At 43.9% G+C, this 21,584-nt stretch overlaps 1 protein-coding gene across 1 annotated transcript; it reads left to right on the top strand.

Annotated features, from left to right (window-relative positions):
* Positions 1-3,298: 3,298 nt before the first annotated feature.
* Positions 3,299-21,001, top strand: LOC308688795 (cell adhesion molecule CEACAM5-like). The gene is made up of 7 exons (XM_081362174.1): positions 3,299-3,487; positions 5,131-5,427; positions 5,537-5,779; positions 18,442-18,738; positions 19,145-19,402; positions 20,044-20,132; positions 20,415-21,001. The coding sequence occupies exons 1-6, from the start codon at positions 3,430-3,432 to the stop codon at positions 20,121-20,123; spliced, it is 1,233 nt and encodes a 410-aa protein (XP_081218300.1). The 5' UTR covers positions 3,299-3,429; the 3' UTR covers positions 20,124-20,132; positions 20,415-21,001.
* The last annotated feature ends 583 nt before the right edge of the window (positions 21,002-21,584 follow it).

Raw genomic sequence — 21,584 nt, 5'->3', positions numbered from 1 at the left:
GATAAGCAGTAGGCACTGCGAGGTTAAGCTATTAAATAGCAGTCCCAAACTAGTTTTTGTTAATACTGAGCCACCACAGTCATATAAAAATATACAAAATAACCAGTAAGTGGCATTTTGTTATGGAAACAAACAACAATTAGGCACTTGTGAAATGAGACAGCACGCTCCGCCGCATTTGCGCGTGCAATTGAAGAGCGGCTGAGAGGACAGGAAAGTCCGTTTTTCTGAGGTGAGAGATTAGCGCTGCTTGTTGTCTTCGCGCTGCTGCTGGCATGTCACGCATGGCGATCACGTCACAGATAGGCAGACTGAATCGAGTAACGTTTAACGCCTTTATCATTAAAAGTGCTAAGAAAAAACATCCATATAAAGTCTGACGTGCTTAAATCCAATGCGTTATTTCCTAGTATCGATACAATCGATTCATTACCTTTTAAAACGATGTTAGATCGATATATGTCGTCCGGAAGGCCAACTTGCCGAGCACAGATCGATGTAGTTGGATCGTAGGAATATAAATCGATACATCGATCTAGTTGATGAATCGTTACACCCCTATCTGGTAACCATGGGAGTCTTTTAGCGTAGTGGCTCCGAGGTTGTGGAATGCTCTTCCTCTAGACATCCGTCAAACATCCACCCTCTCCTTCAAAAACATATTTTTTATCTGAATATTACTCTTCAGCTCACAGTCTGTAAATTCTACATTGCTATTTGTTTGAATCCCTCTTTGTTTGTGTCTTTAACCTAACTTTGTAAGTGACCTCTGAATATTAGGCCTACGTTCTACCTCCATGAAGTTAAACGAAATAATTTCCAAAACTATGCCATTCATTTGTGCTGCTTTTTTATGCTGATTTGTGCCGCAAAAACGAACGTTTGTGCTGGTTTGGTGTTTGAGATATTGAACATTTTTTTTTGGGGTTGTGTGACGTCACTCTCCACCACATGTCCTTTAAATCGCTCCAAACCGGTGTCATTCGTTTGTGCTCAGTTTGTGCAGTTAAAACAAACACTGTTTTCCTTTCGCAGATATAACAAATTTAATTCGGGGCAGTGACGTCACTCTCCACCCCACCTCATCTAAATCGTACCAAACCGGTGTCGTTCGTTTGTGCTTGATTTGTGCCGGTCTCTCTGTAAATTAGACGACGTGAAAGGGGGCGTGTTTCAAGATACGCAATGGAGTAGACCAAACTAAACAGGGAGGGAGGGCAAAAAACTCACATGCAAACAAAACACACTCCTTGTCGGCCACGGCCGCGCCTGCGTGATCGACTCACTCATCCATTTGCGTAGAAAAGAGATGTAATATTATGATTTCCATCATTAAAAATAAAATAAAATTTGTGTACCGGGTGGGCCGGCCCACATTGGCCAGCGGCCCACCGGGAAAAGTCCCGGTGCTCCAGATGGCTAGTCCGCCCCTGTGCTGCATATCGCATTTGGGTCCTCTCTCTCACATAGCCTACCTGACAGATTATTATATTTTCATGTCAATCTGTGTTAATTTTGACCACGAACCATGCACTGTCACTTTAATTCAGCACCTGCATCACAGCAATAGACTCACACCCGTTTCACACACTCTGTGTGCAGTGCGTGTGCGGTGCAGGAGCAGCAGGCGCTAAAGTGCTTTCACATAAGCTGCGTTTGCAGTGCGTAACTGATCTGCGGCTGTGCCACAAACACATTGTATTTCAAATCCAGAAGTTATCAGCAAATTTTTTTTTTTTTTTGTCAGCATTGCGATCCTCTTTGTACACTTAGGCTATATACTCTTTCATAGGCGTACGTATTCACGTTTAAACACAATTTAAACAAACTATTATTCAATGCATTACTTCTATAATTATATATTAAGTTGCTCAAGCAAGTGATAAAATATTTAACCATGCACTTATATTAAAATCGCATACATTTTAAATTAAAACTTAAAATTGACAAAAACAGCAGACTCATACCCTTTCTTTTGCATAATTAAAATCTTTATACAATAAATCTTGCATGTCACAAAGAACTTGTTTTTCCACCTCCACGAATGAGACGAGTGTTGTTCATTATGTCGCCTTGTTGAAGTAAATTGTATTTTTCCTTGATTTACCCCGGTCTTGAAGTAAAAAGATGACTGTGAAAAATAGTAGGCTAGTATTTAATTAAATGCATTTATGGTGAGATTACTACATTTTCATGTCAATCTGGTCAATCTGTATTCATTTTGACCACGAAACATGCGCTGTCACTTTAATTCAGCGCGTGCAGCACAGTAAAAATAGACTCGGTGCGGAAACGATGGCTGCACTGCTGTATAGGCCTACGCACTGCAACTGGAACGGATCGACGGACTGCAACCGTGTGCAGTGTGAAAGTCTGTATGCACCGCAGCTAACCTGTTAAGACTTCTATTTGAGAAAACAAAAATTCAAATTCAGAAGGAGATTTGTGCCAGTAGTGAAGTATTTTTTTTTATTAAGTTGAATGAATTTCAAATTGTATCCATCACAGTTTTGTCTGTATAATTTAATTACATATTTACAATAAATACAAATATTGGTGTCAGGCTATACTGTAAGTCAGATATTTTTTGGGAGCACACTCAAAATATTCACTCTAAAATTAATGTCTGGGCAAAAAAAGATCCAGAACCCATAATTCATTTGTGTTATTATAGTAGTTTATGCAGTGCACTTTTGTTATGCAGTGGTTATTTTTCATGTGTTACGTATGTAGTGGTCAGAGTTGGTGGTCTTGCTGGATAGACACACACTTGTACCTTGTTTGATATCAAACATTTGCCGTGAGTGTACACAAAATGGCAGCAGTACTGGAAATGCTGAACCCAAAAAAGACCAAACCGATGCAGAAAGACCTGGCACCAATATCTCGGTTTATGGGCCGGTCTGTCGATTGTTTTTTTTTTTTTTTTTTTTTTTGACAAATGCATTACGGCGACACAAAGACCCCAGATCAATTAAGAATGGGTCACCAATGTTTTATGGGCTGTAAAATCGGCCCAAAAAGCATGTCAGTCTTCCAGATGACCAGTCCACTCCTTACATAGTATTTTCTTTCCTACTGTGAAGGTCAATGGGGTCCATCAACTGTCTGGTTCTGACATTCTTCAAAATACCTTCTTTTGTGTTCAACAGAAGAGAGAAACTCTTACAGGTTTGGAACAACATGAGGCTGAGTAAATGATGACAACATTTTCATTTTTGGGTGAACTATCCCTTTTATCGACATCTTCAGTTTATGGTTATGTCAGCGTAACCACCAACTCTCTGATCGCAAACAGGAAATTCTTTCTGTGTCCTCGAGACAGGACCGCCAACTCTCTGATCATAAAACAGGAAATTGATCGCAAAACAGTTTCCTCCAGTTGACTGTGAAAAAGTTTCTGCAACATTTGCTGTGTTCAGAAGAGCAATGAGCTGCCAATACAATCTCTTGTTTTTATTCCTCTGTGGCTTCGCTGCACTCTCTGGTAGGTTCTGACTTCATTTTGTATAGAAATATGTTAATAGACTGAAGTGGAGAAACAGTTTTTCTTATATATTTTGTAAATATATATTTTATATTTGAGATCAAAAGTTGCGATCAAAATATTTTAAGAATCAATCATTTCATGCAAACTGCATTATAATAACTCTAAAATGCATCTAACATCTAAATTGTCAGAAAAATTAGTTAAGGCCATTTTTAGTGTCAGATCAAGAAAAATATGTCCATGAAGCAACAAATGCTCTTATACTGTAATTTTTGGACACTTTTAAATGCAATCTATGACGTTTACATGTAAACTGCTGCAATGAGTGTTTGTTCGTGTCGGTCTTTAATAGAAGACAATCACAGAAAGTCGAACATTTAGATATGTAGTCAAATTATAGTGTTACAATAAAGGTTCTTTATTGGACTTTGTTTCTGAAGAACATTTAAACATCAATGGAATCTTTCCATTCCACAAAAAGTTTTTTTAAGTGGAAAAATGATATTTAGATTATTAAAAGGTTCTTTAGATTCTTAAAATGTTCTTCGAAATAAGAAAACAATGGTTCTTTTTAGAGCTTTTGACTGAAAGTTTCTTTGGAGACCCAAAATGTTTTTTCTATCGCTGCTGAAACTGCCTTTACTTTAATAGTTCAGCACAAAGTCTGTATTTCAGGAACTATTTTGAGTCTTGTTTTATCAAGCACTGATTTGTTGGTTTCAAACATCTAGTTCAAAACAGTCTGAAATTATAAGAATTTGTGAAGTTTCAATGTCATATTTTTTTTGGTCATTATATAAAGAAGGCAGATTTTAACTGAACGGTTTCTTTATAGATATATAAATGTCAGGTCAGGGCATATGTGTTGTAATTTTACACAAATTTAAGTTCTGTTGGCCATAACAATGGTTTGGTATTTTTAAGTTACCTTTTACCTTTCTGCTGTTTTTATAATAATTTTGCTGTTTAAGTTCTGATTTAATAGGCACTTACGCAAATCCCCGTTTGTGACAACTTACCCCGTACAGTGCGATGAAAGATCCTGTTGTTGTTGTTATAGGAGTCAGTGTGTGTTAAAGGTGCTCTAAGCGATGTCACATGTTTTTTAGGCCAAACCATTTTTTGTCACATACAGCAAACATCTCCTCACCATAGGCTAGCTGCCTGTCCCCTGAACACACTATAAAAAACGCAGGCTCTGTAGACAGCCCAGGCTCCACAAACAGCAACAAAAACAAACTGGGCTCAACCGCACCATGAAACATAACAAACTGTTCCAGCCAATAACCGACAAGAAAAATTTGCGGTGTGGTTTGGGGGGTTAATGCGCGGATGAGGAGGAGGGAGGGTCTACTAGCCTCCGTTTTGTTTGACAATACTTTAAACGTCAACAAGAAGTGATGTAACCCAACATCACTTAGAGCACCTTTAAATTAACTTTTTTATGGCGGGAATATAATATTGAACTGTGTTGTCTAAGGTTAGTGTCTGAACCGAAATTGACTTTGAAATTGAAAAGAAACCCACTCTGAGAATTATTCATTCTCTGTTTTTACGCTTTTTCCTCATAGTGAACCAAATATGAGCAGTTGAACCCTGTTGAGTTTTATTAAATACTAATCTAATTTTATTCATTATAGTCTCAACAGAGATATGTGGAAAAGATCTACTAGAAGGAAGGTCCTGCATCATTAAGCTGCCAACAAAAAACAATGAGAAACCTTATGAGATTAAATGGGTCCATGACACACTCGGCATCATTCTTCGCTGGAAAGGTGGGAAAATCAGAGAAATATCTGAAGGTGTATCTATGAAAGAAGATGGATCATTGAGATTTTTAAGTGTTAGTCTGAAGGACACGGGCAAATATACATTCAACACATTTACTGCTGATGGTAAAGAGACTGGTAAAGGAGATGTGGAAATTAAAGTATATGGTAAGATGACAAATATTTCTACCCTTCCAACACAATAATAATAACAAAATCAGACTGTATATTTCTATAGTTGTTACAGTAGGAAATAACCACCATGTTTCTGTTACAGAAAAGGCCCCTAAACCTGCTGTGAAGATCATATGCACAAAAGATGGGAATGCGACTCTCACCTGTGACATCGGAGAAAGAAAAGATCTGACTCTATCCTGGTATGAAGAAGACAAAATGATCCAGAACAAAATAAACCTTCAAGTGTTCTTGTCATCTATTCAAGTACAGGAGAATAAACCGTACTCATGCGAGGCACACAATCCTGTCAGCAAAGGCAAAAGTGAGAGTGTTACAGTATCATGTAAGTTCTTTTTATTTCACATGCTTTTTATTCTTGAAATTGTTAAAAATGCTCTTGTGTTTTCTTTAAGGAAACATACTGTAAATCTAGAACTTTATGGGTTTGAACAGACCTGACCTTAAATATTGATATAAACCATCTCGGTTACATATGGTAACCCTCGTTCCCTGTGGGAGGGAACGGAGACGTATGTCGTGGTGATCGACGAATAGGAATCTCACTAAAGAGGCCAAACTACTTAGAGTGAAACTAAACGAGCCAATGCATATTGGCGTGCAATCATTTGCATCAGCTGTGCAGCCTCGCAGCGCGGGTATTTAACGAGCAGCTGGTGTGATTGCACTTACTTTTTTTGCTGAGGAGCCGAGCCGGTGAGCTGGCTTCCTCGGCGGGTCGCAGCAGATGTGGCGACGGGATGTACGTCTCCATTCCCTCCCTCAGGGAACGAAAGTTACCATATGTAACCGAGACGTTCCCTATCTTCCGGTCACTATGACGTACATTGTGGTGATCAACGAATAGGAATCCCTACCAAAGCGCCACAGCTGCTGCACCCCATCCAGCGCCCTGTGTGAGCCTCCACAACTTCTTGCCTGGAAGGACGATAGGAGAGGGCTTACACAGAGAGTATCTGTCACTGTTGTTCCGTGATAACCCATACAGTGAGATTATTGGATAACACTGGAAAAGCGTGCCCGATCTGAGCGAGGGGAACACTGCGGGAGCCACATTCTTAAGGAGAGTTATGTGGGAACACACATATGGACTAACCCGAGGGTTGTACTGCATATGAATAGTGGGTGACTTAGCCCAAAGGAAAGACACAAGCTTCCGTTTAGGAGCAGCCACGGAGAATATACACACATGGGATCCCCGTAGGGTCAATCATATGGGACCCAGGCTAGACCCTGTTCTCAAGGATTCAGCGGATAAAGGCCTGATACCGGACGCTCCGCCATGTCCGGGCCGAGGGTGTTGGAGGACTCAACAGGTTTGACTCTGGAGCAATAAGGATGCACAGTAGGGTGCAGTTAGCCGACAAAGCCGGTACTCACAGTGCTTCTACCCGTTTTTGGTGAGAACACGGGAGGACACGGGTTCTAGCCGTAGGCTATAGTATCTAGCGAACATGTTAGGTGTCGCCCAGCCCGCAGCGCTACAGATATCTGTTAGCGAGGAGCCACATGCCAGCGCCCAGGAGGATGCAACGCCTCTCGTGGAGTGTGCATGCAACCTGAGCGGGCAGGGCACGCCTTGAGCTTGGTAAGCCAAGGCGATGGCATCCACTTTCCAGTGGGCCATCCTCTGCTTGGAGACAGCCTTTCCCTTCTGCTGACCAGACAAAGAGCTGGTCTGACTCTGAGGCCCTGACGCTTTGAGTTCTGTCCACATACATACGCAGAGCACGAACGGGACAGAGCAAAGCCAGGGCTCGGTCTGCCTCATCCAGGGGCAGTGTTTGCAGGTTCACTACCTGATCTCTTAAAAAACACTTAAAATTTAAACAATTAATTATTTTCTTTACAGACTTCTTTATGTACTGAAAGGTACCAATATGTAACTATGAGGTACTATTATGCACTCTTTAGGCAAGGCCTTTTGAAAGTGTACCACCCAAGTGACAGCTTTTGTACCTTTTTTCTGAGAGTGTATGTATTATAATTATAGCATTACACTCTTAAAAGTAATCAACAACCGTCAAAGTTCAATTCTAATACTCAAGAATGCAAGAACAGAGGACACATGAAAGTGCCCAGATGTGTTCTTGATATTGAGGATGCATCGAATATGGGCTGCATCCGGAGACCTAGGTCAAGTCAAGTCACCTTAATTTATATAGCGCTTTTATCAATATAGATTGTTTCAAAGCAGCTTTACAGTGATAATAGGAAATTAAAGCAACATAGATTGTTTAGGCTTTACAGCAGCTCTAGAATAAAGTTACTGTCCAGATAAAGTTAGTTTTGATTGATTCACTTCCTGGTTCTGGTAAGAACTCGAGCTGCTACGTTTTGGACCAGCTGTAGTTTGTTTATTAAGCGTGCAGGGCAACCACATAGGCTTAAATGAACCTTGTGTAATGAGGCTTAGAGATCAATGAATGCCTCAGGGTCATCTGTAGGACCCATCTTCGTTAGAGGCATGTGAGTGGGCAGGGCATGGGTAGATGGAGTCCCCGCAGCCTGAACCTCCTGGTCCCGCGAGTGAGTGGGTGACCTCAGCAAATGGCTGAACTGACGGGATTTGCACGATAGCAGGAAGTGGGTCAATGAATTGACTTGGAGATAGCAGAGTAACATTACACAATTCATATCTCCTCCTAATATCAAATAATGTGTATGTATCCAGTTTTGGTATTCTAGAAAAAAAATTTGTAACTGTTGATGTTTGTAAGAAAAGACTATCGTCATAGTTTGGTGCACATACAAGTAGTTGGGAAAGTTAACAACTACTATGACATAGCGACCTGTAGAGTCTGCTTGAATTGCTAGCAATGAATGAATAAAATTTTTCCTTAGGGATACTACAATGCACTGCCTGATGTGATACTGTAGTAGACGGTTGCATAGTTATAATTTTCTCCCTGATATTATCAAGTGAAGAAGTTCATAAAGTCATTACTGCTGTGCTGCTTGGAAACTTCTGGGCTTTAAGCTTTATTTTTCGTTAGTTTAGCCACTGTTTCAAATAAATACCTAGGGTTTTGTTTATTCTCTTCTAATAGGATTGAAAAATAAGCAGATCTAGCAGCTTCTAAGGCCTCTCTGTATGCAATCGAGCTCTCTTTTCATGAAATGCGAAATACCTCTAGTTTTGTTTTCTTCCAGTTGCGCTCCATTTTTCTGGCTGCTCTCTTAAGGGCCTGAGTGTGCTCGTTGCACCACGGCATTGAACTATTTTCTTTAATCTTCTTTAAGCGCAACGGAGCAACTGTGTCTAAAGTGCTGGAAAAGAGAGAGTTAAAAGTTTCATTCGCAATATTGAGTTCTTCTAAGCTATCTGGGATGCTGAGAGGATGAAACTGATCAGGAAGATTATTAATAAAGCAATCTTTACTGGCAGAAGTGATAGGTCTAACATATTTGTAACACGGAGTCGGCTTTGCAGCCTTGGCTAAATGAAGTTTACACAAGACTAGATAATGATCTGAGTGATGGGATTTATCTGACCTTGGTGACGTGAGACAGCTAGCAGACGGTCGGTTTAGCCAGTCGGTCTGCTTCCTGACCTGAGCCCCAGATTGTCATGTTTGAGCTCTAAGACTATGTGCCATATTACTAGAGAGAAGAGCAGCACCATCCCAGCAGGGATGAATACCATCTCTTTTCAACAGGTCAGGTCAGCCCCAAAAACTTTTCCAATTGTCTATAAATTCAATATTATTTTGCGGACACCACTTAGACAACCAGCCATTGAGTGAGGACAATCTACTAAGTATCTCATCACTCCTGCGAACAGGAAGGCGTCCAGAGCAAATGACAGTGCCTGACATCGTACTTGCGAGTTCACACACCTCTTTAACATTAATTTTGGTGATCTTCGACTGGCGGAGTCGAACATCATTTGTGCCGACGTGAATAATAATCTTAGAGAATTTACGATTAGCATTAGCCAGCACTTTTAAATTTGCTTTGATGTCAGGCGCTCTGGCTCCCAGCAAACATGTGACTATGGTGGCTGGTGTCTCTATTTTCACGTTCCATGTGATCGAACACTGTGCAGATTATGTTAAGTGTGCAGATTATGTTATTTCAACACCTAAATAAAACGTCTCACAAAAGTTACAGTTTGGTCTGGTTTTGTTTTCGTTTTATTGACCATTTAAAGAAAACATACCAGGTTGACATTTTCACAACGTTTCTAAAAAAAATTTATTTGTAAGATAAAACTCTCATTCTGACTTTTCTGTCTCTGTTTCTGCCTGTTTTCTCTTTCTCCGGTCTTTAAAGCTGCAAGGGTTGGTAGGGAGAGAAGTATTTGCTTCTCTACACACATCTGTTTTAAAGGTGAACTAAGTAACTTTTTTACCGAACAGCTTCGGAGTCATTGGAGTAGTTATATGACTTTTTTCGGGTTGAATGGTGGTCGACTCTCACCCTCTTATTTTTTACATTTTAGGTGTGGTTTCTAAAACTTTTTTTAAACGTAGTATTGCAAAATTACCTAATTGCAACCAAAATACAACGTTGTGAAAATGTTTTGTTTGCTGGGTAGATATTCTCGTGATACCATGTCGCATTAAAATACCAAGCATTACTTTCCTGATTTACAGCTCATTCAGTCAGTCAAACTCACGGATAATGATTATTTGTAGTGCAAGCTTATAATTAGAAATTATTTGAACTTTTTGAATGGAAGTTCCCCAAACGAGAAGTGTTACACATAATTCAAAACACAGTACGCTCGTCAGGAAAAAGGTGGATACTCTGTCCTACACTGACTCACACCCAGGCACGGATTTAGAAAGCAGAGGCCCCTGGGCACAAAATCTTGGAGCCCCAAGATGTTTGAAATGACAACATAATAACAATAAATTAAAATAAAAACATAATAACATCTTGTGAATAGGCCTAGGGGATTTAATCAGTGGAAGGTCCTAAAAATATTAAAAACAACAAAGCGATACTTCTCTGCAGTGAACTGACGGAAAAAGACGAAAGATATATTGCAATAGGCTACTTTTAAAATATGTGAAATCTTACATGAAAGTACCCTCAACTAGAGAATGAGTCCCACATAGTATGCATTGATAAGCCTAGAACGCGTATCTGGTCATAAAAAGGAACAGTCAACATTAATACAATAACGTTACATGATTAAAAAACAAACACATCATACGGGGACAGAGGGGTGGTGAAATGCAGGTGCTGGGCTCTAGCTAAATCAGAAAAATTATTTATTTAGGTGGGTCGGTGGACGCAGATTCGGAAGGTTTCTGCGCCGATCCGGGCATCTATAATAATAATCAGGGTTTTTAATTGTTGTGGCAAAAACAATAATTAAACAAACAGCATCACGGCATAAGAGACATCAGGATTCAGATTGTATTTTAAAAGATATTTATTCTTTTAAAAGTGGTTTGGTCACAAAATCACCGCAGCTACCCAGAGAGAGGAGCAAGACCTACATCACACAGAAAACAGACAGCCTTCTTATACCCCTTTCTTCAAAGTCTCTTCTTCTGTAATTTTCCACTCACCCCAGTAAACCAGATCTAGCTGGTTTTAGAAAGACGGTGGCCCTTCTAACCCCCCTGGGTTCTCTTACGAGAGGTTCTCTCGTATTGCGTAAGTAGCTTACGCATCGGGAAAGTCTTCTTTCTTCGAGATCTGAAGCCAAAAAATTATCCTTAATTTTGTATTCATTGTCAACGCAGTGCAGCAGCCGACAGACCTAGGCAGGCTAAATAAGCGTGCTCATTGGCTGCTCGGCTGCAACTGCTTAAGCCTATCGGTGAGCGCTCTGAACGCGGCAACCAATGAGGGTGCTTCGCGCCCTCCACACCCTTCTAACCGTCAGAATGGGCGTGGCCAGCGTGTATATATTCAGCGCTCACAGGCTAAAATTCTGATTTTCTTGTCTTCAGCGACGCTCTTCGCATCGCTGGATCTTGAGAGCCGCCGCCGTTGAAACCAGCGACCAGCAAGCTTAGGACAGCGCCTGAGGAAGCCGGCCGTCTTCGCCGCCTTCAGCCATCCGTGCCTGCTACGCTATCCGGCGACATATCCTTTACATTATTACTGTTTCTGTGTGTACTCTAAAAGAGCACGAGGCGTTTTTGTTAAAACGCCTCGTTTTTGCGGCTCGTGCCGCGCCCCACTCAGCAACGGAGACCGCCACCTCTCTGCGCTCTCCGCCTGGGCCGCGGGCACGCCGCCACCGCACTCTCCGAGTGCGAAGAGCTTTCAATGTCGACCCTGCGGGCTCGACTTGAAGCTTTCGACCAAGCTGTCGCTCCGCCTGTCCCTGCCGGGCCGCGCAATAAGAAGCGCCGCTCGCAGCGACCACCGGAGACTGTTGTGACTGAGGAGCTCGCCGGAACCTCTCCCTCGCCCTCTCCCTCCCGGCCGCTCTACCGCCGGCTCTGCCCGCGCCGCCGCCGCGTCAGGAGATGAGGCGAATGTGATAGATACCCGTACTCTCCCTCTGTTCGAGCCGTGCAATACGCCGCTCACGAGGGATGGCAGGAGCGGACGGTCTCGGAGCGAGTTTCCTCTCCCTCTGTCCGAGCCGCGCAAACTGAGCCGCTCACGAGGGATGGCAGGAGCGGACGGTCTCGGAGCGAGTTTCCTCTCCCTCTGTCCGAGCCGCGCAAACTGAGCCGCTCACGAGGGATGGCAGAAGCGGACGGTCTCGGAGTGAGTTTCCTCTCCCTCTGTTCGAGCCGTGCAATACGCCGCTCACGAGGGATGGCAGGAGCGGACGGTCTCGGAGCGAGTTTCCTCTCCCTCTGTTCGAGCCGCGCAAACTGCGCCGCTCACAAGGGATGGCAGGAGCGGACGGTCTGAGCTCTCTTTACGTTACAAGAAAGCTACTCCGTCCTCGCGCGTCACTGGTGAAAGGGGAACAGAGTGTTTTCGTCCCGCCGTGGCCTGGACTATAACCTCCATTCTCACACATTTCTCAGTCCCCTCTTAAGTTCAGGCGACTGGAATTGTTACTATTGCAGTATACGAGCCTGTTATAAATACACGCTCGCCTGCAAGCAAACGCCGTCACAAGACACGATACGAATGTATTCTCCCCTGTGGCTCAGTGGCGGAATCCTAGACTGTCAAGCTAGAGACCGGGGTTCGGTCCCCGCTCTCGCGGCAGTTAAAGTTTATGCTGTTCGCTTCTCCGAGCTCGCGGCCAGTTTTTCTTACATACAGAAAACAAGCCCGCTCTCTCCCTCGTTGGGCCGCGCAGATTGCGCCGTTCAAGGGATGACAAAGCGGACGGTCACGAGCAGCGTTCAGCGTGCGCGCCTCACTCACCGGCGAAAAGAGAAGAGAGTGTGTTAGTCTCGCTACGGCGGGACAACCGCCAATCCTCACACATTTCTCAGTCCCCTCTTAAGTTCAGGCGACTGGAAATATTACTATTGCAGTAAACGAGCCTGTTTTAAACACACGCTCGCCTGCAAACGAACGCCGACGCGACACATGAGGTCGCTTTTTATATGCTCGCGCTAACTAAAAGCCTATGTGATTCCCCTGTGGCTCAGTGGCAGAATCATACGCTTTCATGCGAGAGACCCGCGTTCGATCCCAGCTCTCGGGGAAAATAAAATTTATGCTGCTTGCTTCTCCGAGCTCGCGGCCAGTCTTTCTTACTTACAGAAAGCGAACCCGCCCCTCGCACCACACCTTCTCAGGGTGCTCGAGTATTTTTTGAGCGTCTAAACACGAGAGAAGAAAAGACGGTTAAATCCCGCAGCCCTGCGGCTGGACCACCGTCGAAGCTTAACGCTCTGTCAGTCCCCGTTGCCACGGCTACTGCAGCTGTTTACCCCGCAGTCAACGAGCCGGTATCTACCCGCTCGCCTGCGCGCATCCGCCGTTCTCACGGCAACCCAGAAAAATGTCAAAAGAGCATAATGTCTGGTTGCACGGCTGACGCCGTATGTGTTTCTAGTACAGTGAATGTGCCCACGTTCTGTGCTCACCCCTGTACACAAGCACTATACATCCCGTGTCTCTCACAGAGCCCACTCTCATGAAGCAGGCAAAAGCCGCTTTAGTGTTAAAAGTAGGTCACGTGTCCACTTCTCCGTGCCCACACCTACTCACTGCCCGCTCTGTCACACGGCCTCGCACGACCGGTCATGTTTTAAATGTGAGTCCTGTGAGAGTTAAATGTGAGACATTTTCGCGCCTCACACTATATGTTCCCCGTCCAAAGCCACCGGGACACTGTGTAAAACGGCCAGCTATCGCTACGTGCGATCCGCCGTATCTAACCACCAAGAGCGCGCGCGCCGCGCCCGCCCCTGAATGTAACTCCTGTGCCCGCCCTCGAGCGCTCACACATACTAACGAACATTTTCGCCCCGACGCCGCCATCGCGCGTCGCGCCTCACACTTTATGTTCCCCGTCTAAAGCCACCGGGACACTGTGTGTAAAACGGCCAGCTATCGCTGCGTGCGATCTGCCGTATCTAAGCACCAAGAGCGCGCGCCCGCCCCTCCGTTTCGAGCTCTCGAGCCCGCGATGCGCGGCGATCGGAGCCCGGAGGCCATTCTGCCCCTGGCTGCACACGCAAAAGCGTGGGAAACTATTCCAGGCGCATCAGAACGGGTGCTAAGCACAGTAAAACAGGGCTATACTCTGCAGTTTGCTCGCCGCCCTCCGCGCTTTCAAGCGCGTATCGAGACCAGAGTGAATGGGGAAGTAGCACATCTACTTCGAGCAGAAATAGCTACACTTCTGTGCAAAAGGGCTATGGAACCGGTTTCCCCTTCCATGAGCGAGTCGGGCTTTTACAGCCGTTATTTCCTCGTTCCCAAGAAGGACGGAGCACTCAGACCAATTTTGGATCTGAGACGTTTGAACGAGGCTCTTATGAGAAGACCGTTCAAAATGCTCACAACCAGACAAATTCTCGCGCAAATTCGCCCGAGGGACTGGTTTATATCTCTCGATCTAAAAGACGCGTGCTTTTCAGATCCTGATAATACCCCGTCACAGGCCATTCTTGAGATTCGCCTTCGACGGTCAGGTATATCAGTACACGGCCCGCCTGTCGACACAGCGCGCGCGCTGCATTCGACGCCTGGCCGCGTCCCTCCGGCCGGGCAGCACCGTACCTCTCAAAACATTTCAGAGGCTACTGGGTTGTATGGCCTCAGCCGCAGCAGTGCTTCGGCTGGGTCTTTTACGAATGCGCCCGCTACAATGCTGGCTGAATGCCCGAGTGCCTCACAGAGCATGGGCTTCCGGCGGTATTCGCATCAGAGTGACTCAGAGCTGCATTTCAGCTCTGAAGCCCTGGTTAGCGGCCGACTGGTACCAGCGGGGAGTGACAATGGGAGCTATCTCACACCGCAAAATTATCTCGACGGACGCTTCCACCTCAGGCTGGGGCGCTCTGTTCGAGGGCAAACCGGCTTTTGGCCTATGGTCAGACCGGGAAAAATGCCTCCACATAAACTGTTTGGAGATGATAGCGGTCGAGAACGCGCCGCAAAATTATCTCGACGGACGCTTCCACCTCAGGCTGGGGCGCTCTGTTCGAGGGCAAACCGGCTTTTGGCCTATGGTCAGACCGGGAAAAATGCCTCCACATAAACTGTTTGGAGATGATAGCGGTCGAGAACGCGCTCAGGCGCTTCCTCCCATTCATACGGGATCACCATGTGCTAGTCCGCTCGGACAACATGTCCGTGGTATCCTATGTGAACCGACAGGGCGGTGTCAGATCCAGGAATCTGTGCAGGCTGACAGAACGCCTTCTCGTGTGGGCTTACCGCTCGCTGCGCTCGCTGAAAGCCGCGCACGTACCGGGCCACCTGAATGTCGGTCCAGACAGACTGTCCAGGGACAACATTCCCCCGGGAGAATGGTCTCTGCACCTCCAGACAGTCCAGTTTCTCTGGCGCCTATTCGGCAGAGCGGAAATCGACCTCTTTGCGTCGAAAGACAATGCTCAATGCCTGAAGTTTTATTTGAAGAGCGAGGACGCGCTGTCCCAGACATGGCCCAGCCTCCCGCTGTATGCTTTTCCTCCGATCTCCCTGTTGCCACAGGTCATTTCGAGGATCAGAGAAACGCACCACTCAGTGCTGCTTATAGCCCCGCGATGGGAAAACCAAACTTGGTACCCAGAGCTAGTGAGGCTGTCGCACTCACCCCCGTGGCCGATCCCGGTGAGAAAGGATCTCCTCTCCCAAGCCGCTGGATCGATCTGGCATCCCCATCCAGAGCGCTGGTCGCTGCATGCATGGGTGATCAACGGATACCCGTTGACCTGTCAGAATGGGTCGTGAACACGATCACACAGTCGAGAGCCCCCTCCACGAGACGGCTCTATGCGTCTAAATGGTCGGTGTTTTCTAAATGGTGCGCTACTCAAAACCTGGATCCGCGCGCATGCGGGGTCCCGCGGGTGCTCTCCTTCTTACAAGAGCTGTTGGAAAAGGGCAGATCCCCTTCCACGCTCAAAGTATATGTGGCCGCTATTACAGCGTTCGCTGAGACGACGCGCGGCCGGGCAATGGGAAGGAATGAGCTCATTATCCGCTTCCTCAGAGGAGCTAGAAGGATGAATCCCCCGCAGCCCCCCTCGGTTCCCTCGTGGGATCTGTCCTTGGTCCTGGCGGCCCTAAAGGCTTTTCCCTTTGAACCGCTTGAATCCGCGGATCTAAAGTATCTGTCGCTTAAAACCGTTTTTCTGATAGCTCTGTCTTCAGTCAAACGAGTGGGTGATTTGCACGCGCTATCTGTTAGCCCTGCATGTCTCGAGTTCGGGCCGAATGACTCGAAAGTCATTCTCAGACCGAGGCACGGTTACATCCCCAAAGCGATTGGAACCCTGTTTAGGGCACAAGTTATTTCCCTCTCGGCTCTGCCAGCATCCGATAGTGGGGACAGTGATAACCTTCTATGCCCTGTCCGGGCACTGAGAGTTTACATCACGCGCTCCGCCGCTTTCAGGCGTTCAGAGCAGCTCTTTGTTTCCTTCGGCGGACGCACCAAAGGTCTTGCCGCCTCGAAGCAGAGCTTGTCCAGGTGGATAGTGGACGCAATAGCAGCAGCTTATGCCTCCAGACACCTGCAGTGCCCTCTGGGCATCAGAGCCCATTCCACTAGAGGCATGGCCTCGTCGTGGGCCTGGTCCAGCGGAATTTCTATCCACGACATTTGTATGGCGGCGAGCTGGGCCTCCCCGTCAACATTCGTGAGGTTTTATAACCTGGAAGTTCCTGCCCTACAGGCATAAATATTGTCAGTATAAGTGACATGTATGCTCTGCCCAGCTCCCGTGTGCAGACTACGTTCATATGCTGGCGCTATTCTGGTAACTACTCAGGGTGAAGTGTTTGACTCAGACCGGCTGATCCGTTCTGTTTCCTATTTCCTATTCTAAGCTACTTACGCAATACGAGAGAACCTCTCGTAAGAGAACGTACTCGGTTACTAATGTAACCTCGGTTCTCTCTAGAAGAGGGAACGAGTATTGCGTAACCTGCCGTGTCGCGCCACGAGCTTTTGCGCTTCAGACTGCGAAAACCAGAATTTTAGCCTGTGAGCGCTGAATATATACACGCTGGCCACGCCCATTCTGACGGTTAGAAGGGTGTGGAGGGCGCGAAGCGCCCTCATTGGTTGCCGCGTTCAGAGCGCTCACCAATAGGCTTAAGCAGTTGCAGCCGAGCAGCCAATGAGCACGCTTATTTAGCCTGCCTAGGTCTGTCGGCTGCTGCACTGCGTTGACAATGAATACAAAATTAAGGATAATTTTTTGGCTTCAGATCTCGAAGAAAGAAGACTTTCCCGATGCGTAAGCTACTTACGCAATACTCGTTCCCTCTTCTAGAGAGAACCGAGGTTACATTAGTAACCGAGTACGTTTTACTGTCTTCACACCCGTGAGGTCAAAAGGTCTTTATTTATGGCTAGATAACCCCTCTGTCTTTACTTGGACAGGTTTCTGTCACTCCAGCCGGGCTGGGGTTCTCTGTCTTGTCGTGCTGGTGCTGATGCTCAGGTTCATCTGAAATAGCAAGGCTGGATGTTGTGCTAAACTCCTCTTTGCTAGCATCACCGCAGACACAGGCGCCGCCAGGCTCTTTCTCTGGTCGAGCCGACTTTTGAAAAAAGTGGAGATGGTTGGAATATTACTCATAATGCATAATTAGAATGGAAACGTCACTTTTAAGATTGACCGTATTTTCGTTTTAGGTCAAAATGCCTTTTGAATGGGATTGAATGGGGCACTTCTATGAAAGCATCAAAGTCGCTATTTTTAAAACACTAAGAAGGCTCGACACAACATAAAACTGTGCTCGAAGTATCACATGGGGATCTACACATGAACTTGAGCATTGACTACATTGTTTGTGTACACAAAGTTCATGTCCCCATGTTACGTTGCATTTGGAGATCGACTACTTTTTATTGACAAAATTCCAGCCACCAGAAACACTAACTGATTAAGTGAGTCGTACAAAACCTTTCTTTTTAGTAAACTTTGTGTAAACAATTTTGGCCTAAAAAATGTGTGACATCGCTTAGAGCATCTTTCATTATTGCATATGCGAGTTTCCCTTTCAGGCGCAACATTTATGGCGGAAGGAGGTTATTTAAATGAATCACACAAGGTGATTTACTGGTAGATTGTGTTTGTCATTATGGAAATGATCTGTTCTTTCATTTGCACGTCGTCAGTAGATCACGCGCTAAACTTTACAGTCTCATCGGCGCTGTTTTGGGATTGCGCTCTCACACTAATTTGCACTGTTTAGTAAATCTGCCCCATAAGTTATATTATCATAGTATTGTACTCAATTGTACTCAGTCGGAAGAGACTGAAGAGTTTCTGTATTGACCTTATTTTTATTTTCTAATTTCATTTACCATCAAGCGGGGGCTATAAATATATAAACCTCCTTGAAATTACCCAGCTAGATTAGACTTTCTTGTTGAATGTTGACTAACATACTCTCTCATATTTTGATTAGGTAAAGAGGAGATGAAAGCAGTAGGTGATGAAGTTTCTTTTCAACTAGACAAAATTGATACTCCTTCTTTCACCAACATCACATGGAAACACATATACAGTGGTAGAACGGTTAAGGCGATTGAATGGGAAGACGGACAAACTACAATCACGAATTCGAGATTCAAAGGCATCACGACTCTTAATACAGCGACCGGACAAATCACGATTACTAAACTAACAGTCGAACACACTGGAGTTTATACCATTGACATCAATGGTAAAGAGCAGGAACAAATATTCACATTGACTGTTATGGGTGAGTGGATGCTGATTATTATATTCATTAATATAATATTATAAATGCATCATATTATTATTATTATTATGGTTGTTTTTACTCAGCCTCACATACAGAAAAAGAAAAAAACAATGTAACTGTACAATAATGGCATCAGATTGTAATACCATGATACTTTGATTAATACCGTGGTATTTACGTGGTACTCCAAGATACTTTCAAGAATACCACATGTCCAAAAACCACTGTAGTATTATAGTACTTTTTCTGTAAGTTATGGTTTTGTTTAGTAACTGGATTTTACCCTCTAATACCATCATAGCACTATGGTACTGTCACAGAACTTTTTGCAATGCTAGTGTAGTTGTGTTTGATTTCATTGTGTTTCTTTATAGACTGAATGTTCATATGTTTTCTTTCACAGAACGGGTCCCCAAACCTGTGATTAAAATAGAGCCGAGTGATAACCCTGGTGTTGTGAATTTAATATGTGAGTACAGAGAAACAATCATCTGGAAGAATTCTGCTGGAGAAACACTGACGGGTTCAGCACACCAACCGAAAGGAAAGTTCATTACTGTCATAAAAAAAGGAAATCCAGAAATCTTCTACACCTGTACACTCCAGAACGCAGTGAGTGTGGAGACCAGTGATCGGGTCTATGAGAGAGATATGCTTAAAGGTGAGATGCTGGACGGACACTAAACACAACCTGTATGCAAGAGGAATATACTTATGCTTTTATATAGATTATGCAATCATTCAAAAATGCAAGATGCATAAAGCAACACTAAAGAATATTTTATACCTAAAAATGTTTCCAAAATGGTTTCAGTGGTTCATCAACTAGTAACAGGGTGAACGGCACTTCTGCATTCGCTTTGCGGCCCTCCATCGGCTATAACCGCACTATGCAAGTTTGCCAGATCGGGTAGCGGATTTGTAGTTCGAATGAGACATAAGAAACTACAAAATTGACTTGCTTTACGGCAAGTGTTACAATAGTCATTATTTTGTTTTTCTTCGTTTCTGATGTCGCAATACGTCATACTTTCATAAAATCATGCAACATACGCTACATTGTCTGTGGACATTGTTCATTCCAATGCCAGGGCTGGATAAACAGCGTGCGTGCAGCGGTCGGCTAAATTATTTAGGACAGCGGTAATGGACAATTCCACTTCCAACCTGTAGGGGGACCGAAGAGGAAAAGTTCTTTGGTGTTGCTTTAATAATGCAAGATATAATTTAATAAACTTACTATGATAATTTAAATATGCTTTCCTGGAATTGATTTTATAACATATTTTCCCCCCACATTAGCATCAAACAAAGGATGTGTCGTTGCAGATGTCATTCCTTCACTCACTATGATGATCATTATAATCCTTTTCCTGTCATAGCTTTTCACGGTAAGACAACTGTTGTTTAATCTTTTAAAAATAGTCAAATATGTTTCCATTCTTCCATCTGTGCTTATCATTTGCTCAAAAAAATTTTTTATATGCAATGTAATAAATGTATTAATAAATATTCAAGTTGACTGTAAATTGTAATGGCCACCTGATTTGTTATAATACTTAAAGACGCCTCCATTGATGCGGGAGACAAAAGATAAAGCTTATTTCATTTCTTTGTGGAAAATCATTGCTATATGTTTTATAATGTAAATAAAACACCTGTTTTCCCCTCAGAAACAGCATCTGTGAGTGTGTGTGATGTCACACACTTCTGCTCATCGTGGACTCTCTGAATCCCAGCTTCACTGAGTCGACTGCAGCTCTGAACCGTCTCGTCTTCAGAACTGTGACTGTTTCTCAACTTTCACTGTTGCTCTTTGACCTCTCTGTCCGCTGGTGTTGGAACTTCATCCTCAGGTTCTGAATATATGAATGTACTGTTAAATATGCAGATATTTAATTTAATAACAAGATGAGAATCTCTTACTGTCACCAACTCATACAGAGAGTTTTGCAGGTGTGATTGTGTACAAATAAATAGCTTCTAAAAATCTGTATTTTTTTTTTAATGTTCTGTAAAAAAAAAAAATCTGCTTCATTTTTCTTTTGTGGAGGAAGTAGAGAAGGCTTTTTAAAATTTAATTTACTGTAGCTACGAAGGCAGAGGGATTGTTTTACACTAGTGCCAATGTGAAGAGTTTGATGTAGGGCAATGCAAACATAGAATTTAATGTAAATCACTTTGAATAAAATCCTCTGTCAAATGTTAAATGTGAATGTATTCTGTCAAGACTTCTATTTGAAAACAACAATTCTAATTCAGAAGGAGATTTGTGCCAGTAGTGAAGTTTTTTTTTTTTAATCAAGTTGAATCAATTTCAAATTGTGTCCATCACAGTTTTGTTTGTACAATTTAATTTACAATATATAAAAATATTTGTGTCAGGCTATGTCCTACTGTAAGTCAGAAATTATAAAACAGCTACTGTTTTTGCGAGCACACTCCAAATATTCACTCTAAAATTAATGTCTGGGCAAAAAAGATCCAGAACCCAGATAGTTAACTTGTGTTATTATAGTAGTTTATGCAGTGCACTTTTGTTATGCAGTGGTTATTTTTCATGTGTTATGTATGTAGTGGTCAGGGTTGGTCGTCTTGCTGGATAGACACACACTTGTACCAGACACTGATATCAAACATTTGCCATGAGTGTACACAAGATGGCAGCAGTACTGGAAATGCTGAACCCAAAAAAAGACCAAACCGATGGAGAAAGACCTGGCACCACTAACTCGTTTCATGGGCCGGACTGGCGATAATTTTTTTTTTTTTTTTTTGACAAATGCATTACACCAGCACAAAGACCCCAGATCCATCAATTAAGCAAAACAAAAATATTGGGT

Source organism: Scardinius erythrophthalmus (assembly GCF_964197995.2).
Source record: "Scardinius erythrophthalmus genome assembly, chromosome: 3".
NCBI lineage: Eukaryota > Metazoa > Chordata > Actinopteri > Cypriniformes > Leuciscidae > Scardinius > Scardinius erythrophthalmus.
The sequence above is the reverse complement of the archived record's forward strand: the minus strand, read 5'-3'. Positions and strand labels throughout refer to the sequence as shown.

Coding starts and splice junctions, on each gene's coding strand:
- LOC308688795 (XM_081362174.1), top strand. CDS start 3,430: ATGAGCTGCCAATACAATCTCTTGTTTTTATTCCTCTGTGGCTTCGCT. Junction 5,428..5,536: donor TGTGGAAATTAAAGTATATG/GTAAGATGACAA, acceptor TTTCTGTTACAG/AAAAGGCCCCTAAACCTGCT. Junction 19,403..20,043: donor TGAGAGAGATATGCTTAAAG/GTGAGATGCTGG, acceptor CCCCCACATTAG/CATCAAACAAAGGATGTGTC.